Raw genomic sequence first — 18,163 nt, forward strand, 5'->3', positions numbered from 1 at the left:
TGTATTTTGAAAATTTTGTATTTTTGGTATTTTTGAATTACTTGAAAATATGTGTGTCACATGACGCGAGCGGTCGAACAGACACTAAAAGGGAAACAAAATTATTTTTAGTATTTTTTGAATTATTTGGAAGAAAGTGTCACGCGGCGCGAGCGGCCGGACAGACACAACAAAAAATTAAAAGAGATTTATTTTGATATTTTTGAAAACGAGTGTCACACGGTACGAATGACCGGACAGACACAAGAAAAGTAAAAGAGAATATTTTCATTTTTTAGATTTTTTTATTATTATTATTTTTTTTGTAATTTTTAATAATTTTCAAATATTTGGTTTTCTAGGAATAAAAAAAAATAAAAATAAAAAATAAATAAATAAATAAATAAAAGAATAAAAGAATAAAAAAATAGAAAAATAAAAAAGTAAACAATAATAATAAATAAATAAATAAGTAAACGAAAATAAATAAATAATAATAAAAACAAATTAAAAATAAATAAATAAAAAGAAATAATTTAATTAAGAAGGGTGAGAGTGGGAAACAAAATATGGGGATGTGTGAGTGATTAGTGGGAGGTATATGAAGAAAATAAAAGAGGAGGGTGTGGTTGAGGTACAAGAGGGGGTGCGTGTGGTAAATAAAGGAATGTGCTAAGGAAAACACAAAACGGAGATGCAAGAATTAAAAAAAGGGGTGTACACGAAAAACAGGAAAGAGGAGGGTGTGGTTGAGGTAAAAGAGGGGGTGCGTGTAGTAAATAAAGGAATGTGCTAAGGAAAACACAAAACAGAGGTGCAAGAATTAAAAATGGGGGTGTACACGAAAAACAGGAAAGAGGAGGGTGTGGTTGAGGTAAAAGAGGGGGTGCGTGCGGCGACTCAAAGCCTGCAGCCCCCCTTTTTTTTTTTTCAGAAAACCCTAACAAAAGGGTTCTTCCCCCTCACATGGCAGCCGCTTCTCCTTGACACCAAAACGCTGCCACCGGCCACCAACCACCAGCACGCCATTTCCGTCTCCGCCTCGCCGCACCAGGGACGCTGGTGACGACGCCGTCCACCACCAAAAACGTCGGTGACCACGCATCCCCTTCTTCTTTCTTCTCCAACGCGCGCGAGACAGGGGGCACTCACCCCCTTCATGGCTTCGAGTTCTCGCCTGCCGGAGACCGCCGACAGCGGTTCCAGCCGCCGCTGACGTCCGCGCCAGCGCCCCCTTCGCCTCCATCCTCTTCCGCAGTAGAGAGAGGCACGCGAGGACTCTGCAGCTCGTCACCGCCGTGCCGGCCGCCGCGATTGGGTCCGCAGCCATCACGCGACCACGCTCCTCCGCTTAGAGCTCTGAACCACCGGCGGCCAGGCCGCCGCCCAGGGTTTCTACTCCCTTATTCATCTATGTGTTTTCGGGCTATGAATCATATGGTAAGGAAGAAAGTGGAATGCGAAAATGGTGGTGGTTCCGGTTCAGTGTGAATGAAGATTGCAGGGATGGGATAGAAAGAGGAACAATGAGTGTTTTTTTTTTTATTGATGATGAAGAGCGTGCACGATTTTCTTGTGTGTTTTATTTGCAGGTTGGAATGATGCTGTGATGTTGAGGTGGTGGTTCTACGAATGAGGGCGGCGGGAAGGTGGTGATAATGGGAAGGATTGGTGTTTGTGTGTATTTGTGCAGGTGAGCGATGAAGATGAGAGTGTAGGTAGAAGGGTGGATTTGGAGTGTTGTACTGTTTTGTTTGCTGTGTACGCGGATTCGAATGAGCTGGAGGCCAGTGTGGGCGTGTGAATCCGATGATGATGGAAAGAATGAGGAAGAAAGGTTTGGCGTGGGACGAATGGAGGGAAACCGTGGGTTTCGGGTTCGGTTGGGGCTTGGGTGGTGGAATGAATGTAGTGCGAATATTAACGGTGGCTATGGATTACATTTTTTATCACTGAACCCATACTACAACTCACAACTTGCGCAATATCGTCATCAAGAACCAACAACAAACAAAACATAACAAATATCTTAAACACAACAATTCAAGGATTATCAGATAGTCTTGCATTGATCCAAGCATTCAAGAATATCGATGCTTACCTCGCAGCCTCCTCGTTGTTAGATGGTTCAATTCCTCTCCTGTTGTTACTTCCGTTCCCCTTCCTTTCTTTGTTGCTCTCCTTCTGAACTATGTGTTCCCAGAAAAAACCCCTTTTGTTTTGCCCCCCCTTTGCTTATGTGTGGGAAGTTGTATTTTAGCCATGGCAGCACTGCTATGCTCAGACTGCCTCCTCTGGTTGCTGCCACCATGACACACCAATCCCCAACCTTTCTTCCTCTTCTGTCCAAAAACCCCCCCAACAACTCTGGTCATATTTTGCATGGCAGAGTCAAGTCAAAATGGTTCTCATAATTACTTTTTTATTTCATATATTTTTTTTTATATATATATTTTTTTTAAGAGCAGAAAAACAAAATGGTGTGAAAATAAAAATAAAATGGAAATTAAAATTAAAAGAGATAAATAAAATAAGATAAAGTGAAGTAAAAAAAATAAAATAAAACAAGATAAAATAAATAAAAATAGATAAATAAAAAGCAAGACAAAATTAAAATTAAAATTAAAAACAAAAACAAATAATTAAATAAAAGAAAAGGAGTATATGTACATTCAAATTAATGTTGATTTTTGTGATGTGTTTTATCTTCTCTTTTTTTTTTAATAATTTTTAGTTAATTGTTTTTATTAATCGGACAAAATTGAGTGTTGACAACATAACTCGGGGGTGAGCAGCTCGGGGGTGAGCAGAGGTATCCACCACAAGTGCAGGCATTCGCTGAATCCGACCAAGTTATACGTATCCGGATGAGTCGAGTCGAGTTGTAGTGTATTGATTGAAAAGCCATAACATGCTTGGTTGTCGTATGAATATTGGATGGTAAAAAGTATATTTGACTGTATGATGAGAATATTGTTGGCTCTAGCTTATCCTGTTTGTTGTATGGTTGTCTTGTATGTGGTTCTTCTTTCTTGCGATGATCATCAATTTGATTGATAGGAGCAGATGGACGAGGTTCTCGTGACCAACAAGGGAATGGTGATTCCGCTGCTTAGCCATCTGGGCTGGAGTTATTTTCTTCTAGGGTTATGGCCCATGTATCGCTTTATGCATTTCTACTCTACACTCTTTGTTAGATTTGTATTCAGTTTTCCTTTGGCATCGTGGTGTGCCCGATTTTTTGTAGGGGTTGTGTTTAGAACCCCAGGACTTAGCTACATTGTTATCTCTGTGTGACGTTTCCTTTAATCTTACGCATTAAATTAAATGGGGCGTTACAGTAACCAAATTGACAACTAAAATAGTTCCAAAAAATTATAATTAGTCTCTAAATTGATAATTAAAATAATTTTAATTATGAATTAATTTTTAAATTGATCACTAACATTAGCTACCAAGTTTTTACTACCAAAAGAATTGGTCTCTAATTAGGAATTTTGGATTCACACATTAATAATCATATATTTAATATATTTGTAAGAATTATTGTACATTTTTCAATATTCATATATCGCGTATCTATCAAGTATCGTATCCTATTATTTTAAAAATAAACGTATTAACGTATCGAATACATATCGTATCCGATACACATATTAAATACATATTGTATCCAATACGATACACGTATGTATTTGTGCATCTTAGGTGTAAATGACGATTTGGAGTAAGTTAACATAACGGGAACTAGTTCATAATTATCTCATTAATAAAATTTGAATTTATGTCTTTCATGCCATTATTTTTCAAATGAAGTTTGTACACTGTAATAACATTTTAACTTCATATTAACACCTTTAGTAATACTTCAAAATATATTTAACATTACTTTTATATTTCAAAATCATATCTTTAAAAATAAATTTTATAGTAGTACTATTTAATGATTAATAATTGCACAATCATCTAAACAATTTGTTTTTGATGAAATAATGATCACTAACCTATGCCATAAGTTAGAAATCTTACTACCACCTCTGTTTTATGGATAATGTTTTATTTTATATGGGTTGAGTCTAGTGCATCCATTACACCACCTCTAACTCCTTTTAAGAATACTCACAAATTATGTTTATATGTCACTAAAATATTTTCCTATTACAAACTCAACTCCTTAGGGTCGATGAAGAACCTATTATAATACATTCAATAGTTTTACGCTTAAAAGTCAAGTCTAAGATTAGTTTAAACACGTTTTTCTTCTTTAAATTAATTATACATTTTCTAAAGATAAAATCGCGATAGAATTTTAGATTTCAAAACGACAATAATTTGAATATAATGATTAATTGTATTAATATACTTATCAAACTAGAAACTAGAATATGAAAAATTAAAATTATGTAAACTTTATCTCATTATCCCCAAATGGTGAAATTCACTCTTTTGTTCACAATATTCATGGAGCAACATTGCATCACACATTATAATCTTGAAATAATGATCTCCGACACAAATGATCTTTTGCTTATTAGAGAAGATCATCAAAGGGTTACACTACAAATATCATAATCAAGTCGCAAAAATTAACATTTATTGTCTGATTTGATTTATTAAAAAAATGTTTTATGACTCCATAATATTAACAATGACGTTATACACATGATCAAACATTGAAAAAAAAAGTTTATCACCAATGAGACAATGTTACGTTATTTAACTAAATAAAACATTTGTATAAAACCACACTTTATGAAATAATTTATAACTTACAATACAATCAATATGCCAACAAGGATGATATAAGATTATTCATATTTCATTAAAGATTAAAGAGTATATATAATTTCAATCATGTTTTCAAGTTTCCTTATGTTGTAATTTTTTTTTATTTTAATTATATTTTTGTTATTTTAATTCCACGTGTTTTCTTTTTATGTTCGTTCTACTTAAAAAAAATGAGATCTTAATTATTGCTAAATATTTGGCTTATTTTTCGACACTGACTGGATTAATAGTTAAAAATGCCATTCCAAAAATCAAACTTTGTACAGGATGAGAAGAAGGTAGATAAATAAAGTTGACATACATTTATTTTTTCAATTTAAAAGAAAAAGTATATTTCTTAATAAAATAAAATAAAAAGTATATATAGGAAATATTTCTATAACATATTCACAGTAGATAGTTTCTCACGTCACTTCAGGCAGAGGCTTCCACCGGTAAGTACTCCGGTGGTTTTTACACGACAATCTACGCTTTTGCTTTGTTCATTTTGACACCATTTACGCTTTCATTTCTTTAAAATTTTCAGGTCATCGTAGCTGTTCCACAATGTCTTCTCGCAGATCAAACGGAAGAGGTAATCTTGGTACTGTTTTTATCATAAATTTCTGCTTTCATACCTAATCTTCTTCATCTCATAATAATATTCATGCAATGCACTTTTTTCCTGTATTTGTTTTATTAAGATTTTTATTTTTTGATAATCCAACAAAACAAAGTGCATGCCGGCCAACAAAAGCGTTTTGATAATCCGTGAGTTGTTATTCATGACTGTGTAAATATGAAATCCAAAGATGAAACTCTGTTTATTGGGGATGCTGATGAGAAATTACTTTCAAGTTTAACTTTAAATAGGAGAAATTTCTCAATTTTCACTAAATTATTTCAGAATTTTTGATATCTTTATATTTAATTACTCAATAAATGTATACAAAAAAATTGATTTGGTCTGAAAAAAACTAATTAGGTTTCTGAACTAAAAAGGAGGTCCATACAGTCATCCTTTTTTTGTATTAGTCAACAACATTTTGAAAAATAACCATTGTTGGAGTGGTGATCCTGGAAGCCATTTATATTACATGCATCAAGCTTATTTGTCTAGATATGAAAGCTTTATCACTAACCTTTTTGTGATGCAGTAGGTAGTGGTAGAGATGCATTAGAAAATGAAGTCCCCTTGCCGCCGCTGCCTGATCATACAACAAATTTGCAATGGGGTGAAGTTAAACCACTTTCAGGAAAACCATACTTTTATAGTATTCTTGCAAATTCAAATCTCTATCCCCGTTATTATATGGTAATTTCGCACTTGGTTTTATAGACCACATATCCCATTTGGTTTCCCATTTGACTATAATTTGGTCTAATAGCACTCTTTCTTCCAACTTTTAGTAGAGGGGTTGAATTTAAGATCATGAATTAGAGACCAGCAGAGTTGTATGTTTATGTACATCAACGTAAAGGAAAAATAGAATAAACAAATGAAAAGGGGGACAGGCATGACTATTCAATTCTAATGTTTTTTGTTGATGCATCATTATGTCGTATCACATTTGGGTTTATGCTAGGAAACGTTGGAGTTGGATTACTTCATTTTTCTGTATCATTACAGAAAATTGATTTATTTACCATGCCTTGAGAAGTCATGAACACATTGAAACACTAGACTATCAATATTTTATATTCTTTCTTTCATACATTTTACATGGGAGAATCATTTGAAATATTTTAGTTGTTGGTATATAGTGGCCTGCGAGGAACTTTCGGTTAGAACTTCCTTCTTGTGAGGTCCCCACCATTCTCACCTATATGGGCAAGAGCTGGGACATGGTGTATCATGGAAAAAGGAAACTGCCGGTTTTTAGTCCAGCAGGATGGAAAAAGTTTGCTGTTGAAAATTGTTTGAGGGTTGAAGATGCATGCATTTTTGAGCTGATGGAAAGCAGTGACAAGAGAGTCATCTTTGAAGTTCAAATTCTTAGATGTGACATCCCATCTGAAATTCTTGAAAATGAAATGATGATGGGTCAGAGTCGAGAAATGCCAATTGTCCTTTACTAGTACTTTAACCATCTGATGCATTTTATTTTCTTTTCTTTTTTTTCATTCTGAGATGGTTAAGGACTTGAGGGTTATTGGATATCTTTTCTTCTGAGTAGGTGAGTGAATGGATTTAGTCACTGCCGCAACTTGTTAGGAGTAGTAATCCTATTTTCCGTTTCTAAATACTACTAGAATTTTATTATTGTCAGAGTGACACATTATAGTTTGTACTTTCTGGGCTAACACTGAATGCTATTTTGTTGGTGTACTCTAGGTTGTGTTACTATATCACTGCTGAGGGGTAGAGTAGTGACGGTGAGTCTTGAATGGTTTCAAAGGACAAATAGTTTCTTCCGTTTAAATAAACCTTAACTGTTTTTATTGATAGCTGATTCGAACTTAATACACTATTTGGTCTAGACATTTTGTGCCCCAAGACTCACATTTTTTGCAAACTAAAGTTGCTTTTGTGATAATTAAAACAGCAACAATAATATAGCTTGTCTAAAATCAAATTATTTGTTTTTAAAGGCATGTTAAACTTTAAGAAGAAACTTGAGTTATTTATAACTTAATCAAGATCACTTAAAAGTCAATTAAAACATTTTACCTCGACTAAAGTGATGAATGCTCGTTCAATGCTCTACCTTAATCACCAAATAATCAAATATTAAAGAACTTCGAATGTACAGCGACAACATTAGCACTAGTAAGGAACTTTCAATGTTCTTGTGAACATAATAATTACCTGAGCACAACCCTTTGTCCCTATTACAAACACATGGACTAAGACTAAGCTTAAGATAAACCTGGATTTCAAGTCTTCAGTGCATTCACTAAGGACGTTACAAAAATAACAGAGGCGCTGTTCGTTCAGGTGAAGCCAGGAATTTCTCCAGGCATTGGAGCTAACTCATTCTTGCTAAACTTTTCCTCATCGTAAAATGAGGCACGCACCACTCTACCCCCAAAATATCGACCATCTAGGTCAATAAGCGCTTTAGTTGTTTCTTCGGATCTCTCAAATTGCACAAATATTCTTACAGCTTCGTCGGTGGGGAAATTTGGTTCTGTTATCTCAAATATCAGAACTCGGGTTACAGTTCCATACTTGGCACATTCCGATCCCACTTCATCTTCCAGCTCGTCGTCTACCTCACCAGGACCCACCTTCAACAAGAAAACATATAGTGAGTCATCTATGATCGATTAAACTACAAATCCCACATCCATTTTAGGATGACTTATACAATCACTACTAATATTTTCATGGCATAGATTAACCGGTAAGGCATCAAAGTTATGCATAATTTTTTAAATGGAATTATTCGGATAATTTTCTTCATAGGAGTTTGTAAGAGAAGAAAATAGATATGAAAAAGAATTAAATTATTTTAATAAGTTAATATCAACTTATGTACTTAATTTATACAAACTTCTCTTCTAACTTCTCTAAAAGACAAGTTGCTTAAGAGATTTAAACAACTTATGGCTAGAAACTCAATTATTGTATTTCCTTATTTTCTTCTCCTGTTAATAAAAATCTACGGAAAATTTTATCCAAATAAAACCCAAGTATAATTTAAGGATACGAACGCACCATCTAGGATCTCTTGTGAACATAGCGATCTCGTGAAGGAAAACATAACTATTGCATCAACTAAAATTCAATGTAAAAAGCTGCAACCATTTCAACTTTTGGAATTGGAAAGCCCTTCAGTACAGATGTTTGCATTACAGTTTTTTAATTTTGGATTTTATAATTATTATTAATTTCCTTCTCAGAGCAGACTTCAAAGAAGTCATCTGTTGATCAATGTCAACAAAAACATGATCAAATAAACATGATCACAACCTAGGACTTTGTCATGTGGAAAGGAGGAAACAAATGATGTACACCAATATGTTTAAAAATCCAGTGTCCAGACAAGTCTACAACAGTTACAAACTATGTGTGAAAGTCCAGAAATATTTTACCAACCATTACAGTGCATGCAAAAAGTAACATGACTTAGTTAAAAATCAAGGTCATAACCTAAACTTTCCAAAAGAAACCGAATTTAACAACTGTAAACAGATACTGACAAATTTCAATCGCTTCAAAATATTATAACGAGAACCTCCCCTCCTAGGTCTCATCTCAAAAACCATGTTTCAAAAAAAAAATGGCTTATGACAGACAATAGCATCATTCAATGAGTACGTTCAAAGAAACAAACATCCCTCCAATAATAACATTTATGGACTAAAGCCAATTCAAAGGAGTATAAATCTAAACCGACAAGTTACCCACAATTATGACTGAATAAAAAATAATCCTAATAAAAATAGGAAATAGAGGGCATAAACTATCCAGCAATAACCTCTGGTAAGAGGCAATCTACTAAACCCTGATTCACAATTTACAATTAAATAAAAAAAAGTAACTATACATATCATCCCCACATACTATATTAACATTGTCATCATAACACTTTCAGAGCAAGGCACTTGAAAAACAAATTACTCATTTACCATGGAAGTTAAAAGGTATTAACCAAGATGCATAAAGTTAATTAATTAGGCAGAGGTATAACTGATGATCCAACAATTCATAAGGCAGTAAGATACAGATCAGTTGATCACTATCAGCTTCAATGACAAGATATAATGAATATGTATCTGAGAGGAATGCTTCTCAGCTAAAAAAAAGGATGATGTCTGCCAAAATCTTATCAACTTATAAGTGAAAATTATATTTGATTTGAATATTTTTGAATAATAAATGTTTTAAGGAAAGAATGGCAATGGTGTACCACGGTTTTTTTCACTAGTTTCTATCCATTGCATGATTCAATTTAATACACGATTAAATCTTGACAACAAACTAGCATGACCTTTTTTCATGTTTCTAAAGCATGACAACTTGGGCTTAAAAACTATAACAGTTTCTCGTTCAAGGAGGGCACACTGCACAGCATACTCTCATTCATGTAATTGCTTTGGCAGTACAAAAGACCAATAGACAATAAAGAATGTCAACGGTGTAACGGTTTTTCTCACTAGTTTCTATTCATTGCATGAGTCAATTTAATACACAATAAATTCTTGAGAAAAAAGTAGCATGTGCTTTTTTCTTTCTAAAGCATGACCACTTGAGCTTAAAAACTATAACAATTTCTCGTTCAAGGAGTGCACACTGCACAGCATACTCTCATTCATGTAATTGCTTTGGCAGTACAAAAGACCAATAGACAATAAAGAATGTCAACAGTGTAACAGGGTTTTTTTCACTAGTTTCTATCCATTGCATGAGTCAATTTAATACACAATAAATTCTTGAGAACAAACTAGCATGAGCTTTTTTCATGCTTTCTAAAGCATGACCACTTGGGCTTAAAAACTATAACAATTTCTCCTTCAAGGAATGCACAAGGCACAGCATACTCATTCATGTAATTGCTTTGGCAGTACAAAAGACCAATAGACAATAAAGATGGTCAATGGCGTAACAGGATTTTTTTCACTAGTTTCTATCCATTGCATGAGTCAATTTAATACACAATAAACTCTTGAAAACAAACTAGCATGTGCTTTTTTCATGCTTTCTAAAGCATGACCACTTGGGCTAAAAACTATAACAATTTCTCCATCAAAGAAAGAGTGCAAACTGCACAGCATACTCTCATTCATGTAATTGGTTTGGCAGTACAAAAGACCAATAGACAATAAACAATGTCAACGGTGTAACAGGGTTTTTTTCACTAGTTTCTATCCTTTGCATGAGTCAATTTAATACACAATAAATTCTTCAGAACTTTTCATGCTTTCTAAAGCATCGGCTTAAAAAGTATAACAATTTCTCCTCAAGGAGTGCACACTGCATAGTATACTCTTATTCATTCATTGCTTTGGCTGTACAAAAGACCAATAGATAATAAAGAATGTCAACGATGTAACGGTTTTTTTCACTAGTTTCTATCCATTGCATGAGTCAATTTAATAGACAATAAATTCTTGAGAACAAACTAGCATGAGCTTTTTTCATGCTTTCTAAAGCATGACCACTTCGGCTTAAAAACTATAACAATTTCTCGTTCAAGGAGTGCACACTTCACAGCATACTCTCATTCATGTAATTGCTTTGGCAGTACAAAAGACCATTAGAATATAAAGAATGTCAACAGTGTAACAGGGTTTTTTTCAATAGTTTCTATCCATTGCATGAGTCAATTTAATACACAATAAATTCTTGAGAACAAACTAGCATGATCTTTTTTCATGCTTTCTAAAGCATGACCACTTGGGCTTAAAAACTATAACAATTTCTCCTTTAAGTAATGCACACGGCACAGCATACTCTCATTCATGTAATTGGTTTGGCAGTACAAAAGACCAATAGACAATAAAGAATGTCAACGGTGTAACAGGATTTTTTACACTAGTTTCTATCCTTTGCATGAGTCAATTTAATACACAATAAATTCTTCAGAACTTTTTCATGCTTTCTAAAGCATCGGCTTAAAAAGTATAACAATTTCTCCTTCAAGGAGTGCACACTGCATAGTATACTCTTATTCATTCATTGCTTTGGCTGTACAAAAGACCAATAGATAATAAAGAATGTCAATGGTGTAACGGTTTTTTTCACTAGTTTCTATCCATTGCATGAGTCAATTTAATACACAATAAATTCTTGAGAACTTTTTCATGCTTTCTAAAGCAAGACTACTTGGGCTTAAAAACTATAACAATTTCTCCTTCAAGGAGTGCACACTGCACAGTATACTCTCATTCATGTAATTGCTTTGGCAGTACAAAAGACCAATAGACAATAAAGAATGTCAACGGTGTAACAGTTGTTTTCAGTAGTTTCTATCCATTGCATGAGTCAATTTAATAGACAATAAATTCTTGAGAACAAACTAGCATGAGCTTTTTTCAAGCTTTCTAAAGCATGACCAGTTGGGCTTAAAAACTATAACAATTTCTCCTTCAAGTAATGCACAAGGCACAGCATACTCTCATTCATGTAATTGCTTTGGCAGTACAAAAGACCAATAGACAATAAAGAATGTCAACGGTGTAACGGTTTTTTTCACTAGTTTCTATCCATTGCATGAGTCAATTTAATACACAATAAATTCTTGAGAACTTTTTCATGCTTTCTAAAGCAAGACTACTTGGGCTTAAAAACTATAACAATTTCTCCTTCAAGGAGTGCACACTGCACAGTATACTCTCATTCATGTAATTGCTTTGGCAGTACAAAAGACCAATAGACAATAAAGAATGTCAACGGTGTAACGGTTTTTTTCCCTAGTTTCTATCCATTGCATGAGTCAATTTAATAGAAAATAAATTCTTGAGAACAAACTAGCATGAGCATTTTTCATGCTTTCTAAAGCATGACCATTTGGGCTTAAAAACTATAACAATTTCTCGTTCAAGGAGTGCGCACTGCACAGCATACTCTCATTCATGTAATTCTTTTGGCATTACAAAAGACCAATAGACAATAAAGAATGTCAACAGTGTAACAGGGTTTTTTTCACTAGTTTCTATCCATTGCATGAGTCAATTTAATACATAATAAATTCTTGAGAACAAACTAGCATGAGCTTTTTTCATGCTTTTTAAAGCATGACCACTTGGACTTAAAAACTATAACAATTTCTCGTTCAAGGAATGCACACGGCACAGCTTACTCTCATTCATGTAATTGCTTTGGCAGTACAAAAGACCAATAGACAATAAAGAATGTCAACAGTGTAACAGGGTTTTTTTCACTAGATTCTATCCATTGCATGAGTCAATTTAATACACAATAAATTTTTGAGAACAAACTAGCATGTGCTTTTTTCATGCTTTCTAAAGCTTGACCACTTGGGCTTAAAAACTATAACAATTTCTCCTGCAAGGAGTGCACACTGCACAGCATACTCTCATTCATGTAATTGCTTTGGCAGTACAAAAGACCTATAGACAATAAAGAATATCAACGGTGTAACAGGGTTTTTTTCACTAGTTTCTATCCATTGCATGAGTCAATTTAATACATAATAAACTCTTGAGAACAAACTAGCCTGTGCTTTTTTGATGATTTCTAAAGCATGACAACTTGGGCTTAAAAACTATAACAATTTCTCGTTCAAGGAGTGCACACTGCACGGCATACTCTGATTCATGTAATTGCTTTGGCTGTACAAAAGACCAATAGACAATAAAGAATGTCAACGGTGTAACAGGGTTTTTTTCCCTAGTTTCTATCCATTGCATGAGTCAATTTAATACACAATAAATTCTTGAGAACAAACTAGTGAAATTGTTAGGAACAAGTGACCTAGTTAGGAACAAGTTTTGCACAATACTACACTATTTCAAGCCTGTCCTCTGTTGGTATTCATAAAACCTCAAGTGAAACCTTATATCATCATAATTGGCACCAAGCAATTACAGATGAAATGTCTGCCCTACGTTGTAAAGCACATTGGATCTAGTATCTAAAGTAACCAGTAACAGCTAACTGTCAATTGGTCCCCATACGCTGTATTGACCATTTCAAGGCTCATTTAGCAGCCAAGTATAGTACACAAATCTCTTGCAATGGCTACAACAATGCTTTTTCCTCTAGTTTCAAAGAATGCATCTGTTTGATTCTTCCTCACCATGGCTAGGGATTAATCCAACATTGACCTCTTTATTACCTTGACAAAAAGAATGCCCTCCATATAATTTTTAAGAGGAAGTTTACATAGAACAACCTCCTAACTTTGTTATTTGGGAAAATCTAAATTGTTCATAAATCCTTGTACTGACGCAAAAGCAGTTCCCGTAAGTTTGGTTAGTACACTTTAAAACGTTATTCGAGCATTTGGCACCCCTCATGTTAATGTTGTTAATTTGGTTTTATCCGCATCAATCACATGATCAGTGCATCAACCTTGGTGGATGGCAAAAACATCAAGAAGAAGCATATTTTCTATACCTTCAAGTTTAGCAATTGTTGGTATAGCATTTGCATGCTGAATCTCAAAAACATCACCACCAAAACAAAGGTAAGACGTTTAACAAGAACACAGTTATCAAACTAGAATGCTAACTCATACTTGGACGAGTTTACATGCCCATGATAACACAAATGTTTAACTCAGTTGCAGAATCCTGTTTGAACAAGTTTGAGTGCACTCACACAAACTCGTTTGAACTCAGTCAATCTCTTGGGTTCAGGAACGAGCTCACAAGCTCATTACGGTAAAAAATATTTACTCAAAAGAACAGTTATTGATGTCATTTGAGTCTCAAAACACAAAAAAACGAACATTGAGGCTCGTTCTCAGTCTAATTGCACGCAAGTTTATTTTTTATTTGGTCAGTTGATTTCCTCTGCATATGGAAGTCTCTCTGCTCAAACAGAACTGCAAATTACAGCCCTGTTTTTTGTTTCTCTGTTTTGTCTATATTTTATATGTTTGAGAAATGCTGAAATTTTATTAGTATTAATTTCAAGTTTCAGCATTTCAAATCTCAGGAATTAGCAGTATATTTTGGATTTATCCTGCAATATTTATGATATAATAATTTTGGGAATTGGGAGTATTATTTGAGAATGATTTATGTATTTTATATTGAGTAAGCTCTTGCAAATATACAATCAAGGCCTTTATGAATTTATATAAATTCTCAACTTTGACAACCTAGAATATGTATACAAGTTAAACACAATTTCTACAAAACAAAGCAAACTGATCAGCGGAATGAAAACCTAGTAAAAAGCTTGACGTATTTATTTTGTCAAGTTAAATAATATAAGAACTGTAAACCATAGATCATAGCATTAAATTCATCACTAGTCACGATTATTAAAACCACATCCATCACTGGCCAAGCCAAAACTTCACAAGGCCTCATCGCGTGCAAAAATTTTAATCCCTAATAATTTTAAACGGAAACCCCATACCAGGCAGACCAAAATCTACAACATCACAAGCAACAAAATGCGAAAATTACATCCTATCTAAAGTTAACACAAGACTGTTCATCTAAGGCAGCAACAACCAAAGGAATTGACAAAAATCAAGTAGAGAATCAGCCATAACACAAGCTCACTAGTTACCTCATAAAACACAATCCTGACTGATAAACTTTCAACAAAATTCCACAAACAAGCACTTATCATGTCAAAACACACCCAATAAACATATGTAACATACCATATTCCTAAGCAGCAGCACCTTGGTAGGCACTCCATTGAAGTTAACACTCTTCACTTTCTTGCTGTTATCACTAGCATTCACAATAACCCCAGCTCTTCTATCCGTTTTCTTTGCCATCAAAGGAGTGGTAATCCCCTGCTCCTGCTTCCCAAGTCCCTGCCCCTCCTTCCATCCCATCTTCGCCATCATCCTCTGCGCCGCCGTCATCTGTCCACCCGCCCCCACTCCCAACCCTCCTGTCTCAGACTTCCCAATGCTAAACCCATCCGAATTCCCCGTCGGAGGCGGCGACGGCGATCTCGGCACGGCCCCACTCATCGCCGCGCGCCTCCTCCACGCCTCTTCACCGGAAACATTCAACCTCGACTCACTGTAATCCCTTTCTCGCTCTCGTTCCTTCTCGCGCTCCCTCTCTTCGTCCTCTTCCTCCTGGCGGCGGCGCTCGAGCTCCCGCAGCATCTCGGCCTCACGGGCCTTGCGCTTGCGTTCGCGGCGGTACTCCTCGTAGTCGTTGGGCCGGGCCGGGTCGTACTCCTCCAGAACGGTGGACTGGACGCCGACGAGAGCGGGCTGCAGGGCATCGTCAGGAGGCGGAGCGGGCGTGGGGGAGAGAAGGGCCTTAGGGTTGGCGACAACGGGCTTGGGCTTGGGCTGGGTTCGGAGGAGGGTTTGGGGAGGCGCGAAGAGCGACGCGGGCTTGCGGAGCGTGGCAGGGGCCATCTTGGTGCTTGAAGACCACACATTGGGAGTGGGTTTGTTGTCTTCTTCCGCCGACGAAGGTGGAGGAAGGTCTCCGTATAATCCACCCAACATTTGAATATTGAAAATTGAAAGCAAACGATAACGGATTCGTTGATTCTACGACCAATTCTGAAGGGGAATCGAGAAAAGATAGAGAAACGGGATAATGAATAGTGCTTTGGGCTTAGATTATGAGATTAGGGATTTGTTGATGACACCAACACAGAACAGAACGAAGCACAACACGCGCGGCCGAATACAAGGTAGCCGTTGAGTGATCTCGATGACCTCAATGAGTCGATGGGTCTCGGTCGCGCACTACTCGAATGCGTCGCGGCAGAGTGATTTATTTACTTTAGCAGGTTTTTTTTGTTTTTTACATTAATAGTTAAATAAATATTTTGGTCCCATTTAATTTATTTTGATCAATTTGTTTTTTTTTCATTCAATTTGATTTTTATTTGCTAAATTATGTTCAATTTCGTTCTTTCATTGACGTCGTTTAAATTGATAACGACAGAATATATAGGTCAATATTGTTCACATGACGTTTAAATTGACTGTGTTTTGTTCAAATAAGTCTCTATTTTAGTTCAATTTAATCTTTATTTTAATTAAATTGGTTTAATTTTGTCTCTTCCTTCATTTCATGACCTTTCACCACTACCACCATAACAGTTATTCAAGACGTCGAAGCGTACCAAATTTTCAATGAAATCCCGCAACTAGTGGCATTCCTCAGTGGTGTGACCTAAGGATTGGTGAAAATGCAATTTTTTCATTGGGCCAGCCCTTGACGAGGAGGGTTGAGGCTCAGGGAGTTGTATGAGCTCTAGGTTATAGGCTTTCCTATGGTGTCCCAACTGACATTAAAGAGGGTGTACTGATTGTATCGGGTTGTCCTCTTATCAACCTTGTTGTTCTTCTAGCTTTTCATTTAGGTAGGGATTCCAAGTTTCTTTATCGTCTTCAACTTGTTCTCCTTGATGGTCATATATTTGGTTGCGCACTCCCTTAGCTCGTTCATGTCCCTAGGCCTTTTCGTGGAAAAGGGAGTCGGAGAATGGTCCAAGCTGAATACCACAAATCATGGAGTGCATGCCAACAAATAGGGAATGTATGGAATAGTAGTCATTGCGGTGTGAACCTCTCCATGAAGTGCCTGAATGTTTCACTTTCTCCCTACTTTATGTACTTTAGGGCTGTCGAAGTGGTAGGCACCATCTTCCAATCTGCGAACTTGGCTCAAAACATGGTGCTTAAGGTCTCAAAACAATCCACTGAGTATAGGGGCAGTGTGTAGTACCAATCTAGAGCCTGTCCATCCAAAGTGGTAGGAAACATCCTACAAAATTCCCTCTTATCTTGAGTATGTATACTAACCTGAATCGGATAAGCTTTTAGATGTGTGGTTGAGTCGATGGTTCCATCGTACTTTCAGATGTTGATTAGGATCCCTTTTGGGATGCTGATTCGTGCCACCCCCTCATTGAAAGGGTGGAAATTTTTTACGTCTGGTGGCTATAAGAGGTTGGCTTTGATATCGCTGTCGTTAGGCGATCAAATTACCACTACTTTAGCAACTTCAGTATTGCCAATTAGTAGTGAACAAAATAGTTAGGGTTAAGATAACCCTGAGTTGTCTCACAACGAATACGAAATTGATCTCAAATATTTGATTCTTAAAAATGCAATTAAAACTAGCAATTATAAAAATAGGGGGATTTTGATGTGCAAAGAAAATGACACGGAAGATTGTAAACACTGTAATAGTAAATAGGTCAATTCCACTGCTTTTTCTAAATAAGATTCTTCATTGGTTATCTAGAGATTATTGTTAAATTAATTATTGTTGTTGATTTACAAATCAATCAATGTAAAGACTCAATTCATTTGTTGGCATCCTCACTTTTAATCAAAGTACAGTCTCAATTAAAAGTGAGAATTGTTAGATTGTCCATAGTAAATTCAATCAAAGTACAGTCTCAATTAATTTTATTATGCCTAATCATGTCTATTCCTTTGTTTCTTCACCAAATAGAAAACTTAATTAATCAAAGTAAAGTCTTGACTAATTTTAGTTAAAGTAATTACCTCTAATCAAAGTAAAGTCTCAATTATTGGCAAAAACTTATTTAATCAAATGAAAGTTTCTAAATAAAATCAAAGTAGAGTCTCAATTTAATTTAAAAACCTTTTAACTCATATGATTAGCATGCATGTAGATTTAAAATCATTATTTTCTATTCGATTAAGAAGCAAAGGACATAAATAAACAAAAGCCACAACAATAATAAAAATAACAAACATATAAATTCATCTAACCTCAGAATCCAGTTAAGAAATTACAGTGGAATCAACCCTAAAAGCTTAGCCCTCCATGGCTTTGATGGAATACATGTTGATATGAAGGAAAGAAA

General features: G+C 35.4%; 2 protein-coding genes across 2 annotated transcripts; one reads left to right on the forward strand and one right to left on the reverse strand.

Annotated features, from left to right (window-relative positions):
• The first annotated feature begins 5,298 nt into the window (after nt 1-5,298).
• LOC114175681 (B3 domain-containing protein Os04g0386900-like) lies at nt 5,299-7,122 on the forward strand. The gene is made up of 3 exons (XM_028060463.1): nt 5,299-5,341; nt 5,904-6,061; nt 6,511-7,122. The coding sequence occupies exons 1-3, from the start codon at nt 5,314-5,316 to the stop codon at nt 6,823-6,825; spliced, it is 501 nt and encodes a 166-aa protein (XP_027916264.1). The 5' UTR covers nt 5,299-5,313; the 3' UTR covers nt 6,826-7,122.
• A 324-nt stretch (nt 7,123-7,446) lies between these two features.
• LOC114179168 (DNA-damage-repair/toleration protein DRT111, chloroplastic) lies at nt 7,447-16,091 on the reverse strand. Its single transcript, XM_028065405.1, has 2 exons — nt 15,000-16,091; nt 7,447-7,977 (listed from the first exon to the last, which is right to left on the reverse strand). Exons 1-2 carry the CDS (start codon nt 15,813-15,815, stop codon nt 7,681-7,683), a joined length of 1,113 nt encoding a protein of 370 aa, XP_027921206.1. The 5' UTR covers nt 15,816-16,091; the 3' UTR covers nt 7,447-7,680.
• Nucleotides 16,092-18,163: the final 2,072 nt, after the last annotated feature.

The sequence above is a fragment of the Vigna unguiculata genome, chromosome 3 (genome assembly GCF_004118075.2).
Source record: "Vigna unguiculata cultivar IT97K-499-35 chromosome 3, ASM411807v1, whole genome shotgun sequence".
Classification (NCBI taxonomy): domain Eukaryota; kingdom Viridiplantae; phylum Streptophyta; class Magnoliopsida; order Fabales; family Fabaceae; genus Vigna; species Vigna unguiculata.